At 48.8% G+C, this 5,000-nt stretch overlaps 1 protein-coding gene across 2 annotated transcripts in view; it reads right to left on the reverse strand.

Moving 5' to 3' along the window:
• The window catches only part of LOC143281665 (uncharacterized), a 39,227-nt gene that overhangs the window by 8,897 nt on the left and 25,330 nt on the right, over positions 1–5,000 (reverse strand). For both annotated transcript variants that reach the window (XM_076586913.1, XM_076586912.1), the window contains exons 6-7: positions 4,439–4,718; positions 600–701 (exon numbers count right to left, since the gene is read on the reverse strand). In XM_076586913.1, coding sequence (XP_076443028.1) covers positions 600–701; positions 4,439–4,718 — 382 coding nt within the window. The remainder of the gene's footprint in view (positions 1–599; positions 702–4,438; positions 4,719–5,000) is intronic.

The raw sequence follows: 5,000 nt of genomic DNA on the forward strand, positions 1-5,000 counted from the left end.
TATTGCAAACGGAAGGCTCTTATACTGAAGAGGTGAATGTTGACAAAGAATACCACAATTCTGACGACGGAAGCTAAAGGTTGGGTCATTCAGACACCCACAGGACATCCGAGGGGTCTGTGTAGAGGAGAAGAGAGGACTGGCCGTACTGAATGAGTTAACTTACTTTGTGAAGTCTGTATACACATATATACATTTGAACTGAATAGAGAGCAGTTTGGATGTACCTTGCACGGGTTTGGTGATGATGATGATGATGATGAATATTATTATTATCATCACCATTATTGCTGTTGTTATTATCATCATCATTATTATCATCATCAGAGCAGTTTGGTCGTACCGTGGTCATCATCCTTTACTTTTTTTTCTTTTTTTATTGTCGTTGTTGTTTTTGATTTGATGATGATGATAATGCTGATGATGATTGTTGTTGTTGTTATAGTCGTTGTTGATATCATCATCATCATCATCATCATCATCGTCATGATCATCATCAGAGCAGTGTGGACTTATCTTGCACGGGTTCGGTCATCATCATCATCATCATCATCATCATCGTCATCGTCATGATCATCATCAGAGCAGTGTGGACGTACCTTGCACGGGTTTGGCAGCAATGCGGGACTGCCAGGCCGCCTGGTCACAGAAGGTGACACTGGCCGCCACAAACACCCCCTGCACCATCCACACCATGGCGTCTGCACACCATCACTCACACTGCTGTAGTTAGCGGCTTGGGCTGGGTTGGGTTGGGTTGGGTCGGGATGGGATGGGATGGGTTGGGTTCGGTAGGGATTGGTTGGGTTGGGTTGGGATGGGATGGGATGGGATGGGTTGGGTTGGGTTGGGTTGGGTTGAGTTGGGTAGGGATTGGTTGGGTTGGGATGGGATGGGTTGGGTTGGGTTGGGTAGGGATTGGTGGGTTGGGTTGGGATGAGATGGGGTGGGGTGGGATGGGTTGGGTTGGGTTGGGTAGGGATTGGTGGGTTGGGTTGGGATGAGATGGGGTGGGATGGGTTGGGTTGGGTAGGGATGGGGTGGGATGGGTTGAGATGGGATGGGTTGGGTTGGGTAGGGATTGGTTGGGTTGGGATGGGATGGGTTGGGTTGGGTTGGGTAGGGATTGGTGGGTTGGGTTGGGATGAGATGGGGTGGGGTGGGATGGGTTGGGTTGGGTTGGGTAGGGATTGGTGGGTTGGGTTGGGATGAGATGGGGTGGGGTGGGATGGGTTGGGTTGGGTAGGGATGGGGTGGGATGGGTTGAGATGGGATGGGTTGGGTTGGGTAGGGATTGGTTGGGTTGGGTTAAGTTGGGTAGGGTTGGGTTGCGATGGGATGGGATGGGGTGGGTTGAGTTGGGTTGGGTAGGGTTGGGATGATGGGATGGGATGGGACGGGTCGGGATGGGTTGGGTTGGGAGGGGATTCGTTGGGATGGAGTGGGTTGGGTTGGGATGGGATAGGATGGGTTGGGTTGGGATGGGTTGGGTTGGGTTGGGATGATGGGATGGGGTGGGTTGAGTTGGGTTGGGTAGGGTTGGGATGATGGGATGGGTTGGGACGGGATGGGATGGGATGGGTCGGGATGGCATGGGATGGGTTGGGTTGGGATGATGGGAGGGGTTGAGATGGGTCGGGATGGGATGGGTTGGGTTGGGTTGGGATGATAGGATGGGTTGGGTTGGGATGGGATGGGTTGGGAATGGTTGAGATGGGATGGGTTGGGTTGGTGGGATGGGTTGGGATGGGATGGGGTGGGGTGGGGTGGGTTGTGATGGGATAGGCTGGGGTGGGGTGGGGTGGGTTTGGATGGGTTGTGTTAGGTTTGGATGGGTTGTGTTGGGTTGGGTTGGGATGTGTTCAGTTGGGTTGTGTTGGGTTGGATTTGGGTTGGGTTGTGGTGGGATGGGTTTGGTTGGGTTGTGTTGGGTTGGATTTGGGTTGGGTTGTGTTGGGTTGTGTTGTGTTGGGTTGGATTTGGGTTGGGTTGTGCTGGGTTTGGTTGGGTTGGGTTGTTGGATTGGATTTGCGTTGGAATGGGATGGGTTGGGTTGGGATGAGTTGGGTTTGGATGGGTTGGGGTGGGTTGTATTAGGTTGGGATGGGTTGTGTTTTTTGTTGAGTTTGATTTGGGTTGGGTTGGATTATGTTGTGTTGGGTTGGGAAGAGTTGGTTAGAGTTAGGTTGGGTTGGGTTGGGTTGGAATGGGATGGTTTGGGATGGAGTGGGGTGGGTTGGGATAGGTTGGGTTGGGATGGGATGGGACGGGATGGGCTGGGTTGAATTGGGTTGGTTAGCACTGTGTCATATGATTCACTGTGAAAACCTTTCAAGTATGACGGTCCCTTCAACTCCATCACCATCCACCCCTCCTCCTACCCCCCCTCCCCTCTCTCCCATCGATGGCTTAAGCAGCGGACACGATGAAGGCACTCCCCACCCCATCCCCGCTCCCCTCTGCCCCTCCTACGCCCTCACCCACCCCCTACGCCTCTCACCTCTCCCCTCTTCCCGAGAAGGCTCTTCAAGCGAACAGGGAGGTGATCTCCCCCACCCCCAGGCCTTTCCCTCCCTCCTTCCACGATAGGGCACACCCTAACCCCATCACCAATTCCCCCTTCTCTCCCCGAGAGGACAAACCCCACCCTTGGTCCCCACCATCCTCACCCTCCTTAACCTCCCACCCTCTCCACTCTCTCCCCCACCCCCTCTCCTTCCACAATAGGGCACACCCTAACCTCACCCCCACTCCCCCCCCCCCCCACCTCTCTCTCCGAGTAGACAAACCCCACCTATGTCCCCCACCATCGTCACCCTCAGTACCCCTCCTATCCTCTCACCCACTCTCTCCCCATTTCTCTAAAGAAGTCTCAAGCTAAGACAAGGAGTTTATTTCAGATGCCCACGGAGGGGGAGGGGGGGAATTGAAACATTATACATGAACATCTTTTACATACACCATATAAATAACATTAGTGATGAAACCCACATGCGCTAACAATCCATTTTTCCTTCGAAACAGACAATATTATTTTCGCTATCAATATACAAAGTTTTACTGAAAAGAGACACACATAGTCAAAACGAAGGCTGTAAGTTTTAATGATATTATTGTGTGTGTGTGTGTGTGTGTGTGTGTGTGTGTGTGTGTGTGTGTTTTCCCAGAAAATAGTAAGTGGAATTTAATGGAATTTGGTCGGGTTCTATAATATGTTAGTAAAGATTTTTTTCTGGTGATACAAAAAATCAAGAGGCAAAGCTTCAAGACTCAATTGTGCTTCGCGCTTTATCCAGTAAAAGAATTACAAGGAGACAAAAAAGAGATCTAAAAATCGTTGAAAAGTGCTCAGTATTAGATATGATATATGATAAGCTTGGGAGTAAAAAAAAAAGAACAAAAGGCATGCCAGGAGAATTGAACCTGACACGTTCAGTTTTGATACAAGCAGACTAACCCCAAGACTGCGGCACATCTGACGTCAAATGACTAAATCTAAAACTTAAAACAATGTTGACGTTTTCTTCTTCGTGCGATAAATAGATGTGATTGTAGTGGACGTGATAACGCAGCTCAAATCATGTTTTTTCAGTGTTTCATTATATCTCGATTATTCTTTATTTCGGCGGTAAAGACGTTCCCATCTCCTTCAAACACATCGCAACACATAGTAGATCTCTAGATCTGCACAAACAAGTCTACAACGGGCTGAAAGAAATGATCGATTTATTTTTTCTTTTATGTTCATTCCAGTTAATTCACTGTCCACTTTACAATATTTATATGCAGTAAACACGTCGATGGTGTAGTTAGTATGACAGTAAGTGTTCTGTCCAGAATTTGTGTTTCTTTCCTTTTAATTGTGAACAAGAAACACGAGGTCACGTCGTCTTCGAAAACAACCAACATTCTCGTCGGCCAAACACCGTGGAAAGCGGTTTTTAGAATTTTCGGATTTCGGAACACATCTCAACGAAATAAACCATTAATAATTCGGAAATACGGCTTAATTCGGGAAAATTACAACCTGTTATTGGTATGACTGTGAAGATATTTTTCATACTATGTTTTAGCCAATTTTGGTATTGGCAGACAAAGTATTTCCAGAGAAAATGGCAATGTTAAAGTATACCGCGGACACATACACACACACACACACACACACAGACAACCAAGCACTAGGTTAAAACATAAACTCACTTTCTTTACACAAGTGAGTCAAATAAAAGGGAGGGGGGAGGGGCACAGAAACAGATAATGAAACTCGTCAGCAATATCATTTTGTGCAACATTCATTCGTTACAAATTCTTTCATTTCTGTATTAGATTGTCAAAAACTCTTTCTTTCAAATTCAGCCACCAATATGTGTGACGGGACATTAAACAAACAAAAAAAAAAACCCGCAAAATTCCTCCTCAAAACGCTGTCCTGTCTCACCAGCGGACCAGAAGGTGACGAAGCTCCTGTCCAGGTTGCCCTGGGGTCCCTGCAGACAGGTCATCCTGCGGTACACGGTCTGCAGGTCCCCGAACGGCAGCTGGTCCAGGGGCAGGTAGAAGACCCTCACCACGAACACGGCCAGCACCACGAAGACGGTGAAGGCGTTGAAGTAGGACACGTAGAAGGTGGAGCCCAGTCCGCCCACAAAGGAGTAGGACCCGAACAGCGCCGCCATGACCAGCACGCTGAACTCGTCACCCACGTCCTTGATCAACGCCTGCAGCGTGGGGGTGGTAGGGGCGTGAGGGCGTGGGGGTCGTGGGGGTGGGGGAGGAGGGGAGGAGAAACGTAGCGTACGTGTATGAGTTAAATTAAGGTAAGGTGGGAACGTAGTGTACGTGTATGGGGTAAGGTAAGGTGGGAACGTAGTGTACATGTGTGAGTTAAGGTAAGGTAAGGTGGGAACGTTGTGTACATGTATGAGTTAATGTAAGGTAAGGTGGGAACGTAGTGTACATGTATGAGTTAAGGTAAGATCAGGTGGGAGCGTAGTGTATGT

The sequence above is a fragment of the Babylonia areolata genome, chromosome 4 (genome assembly GCF_041734735.1).
Source record: "Babylonia areolata isolate BAREFJ2019XMU chromosome 4, ASM4173473v1, whole genome shotgun sequence".
NCBI lineage: Eukaryota > Metazoa > Mollusca > Gastropoda > Neogastropoda > Buccinidae > Babylonia > Babylonia areolata.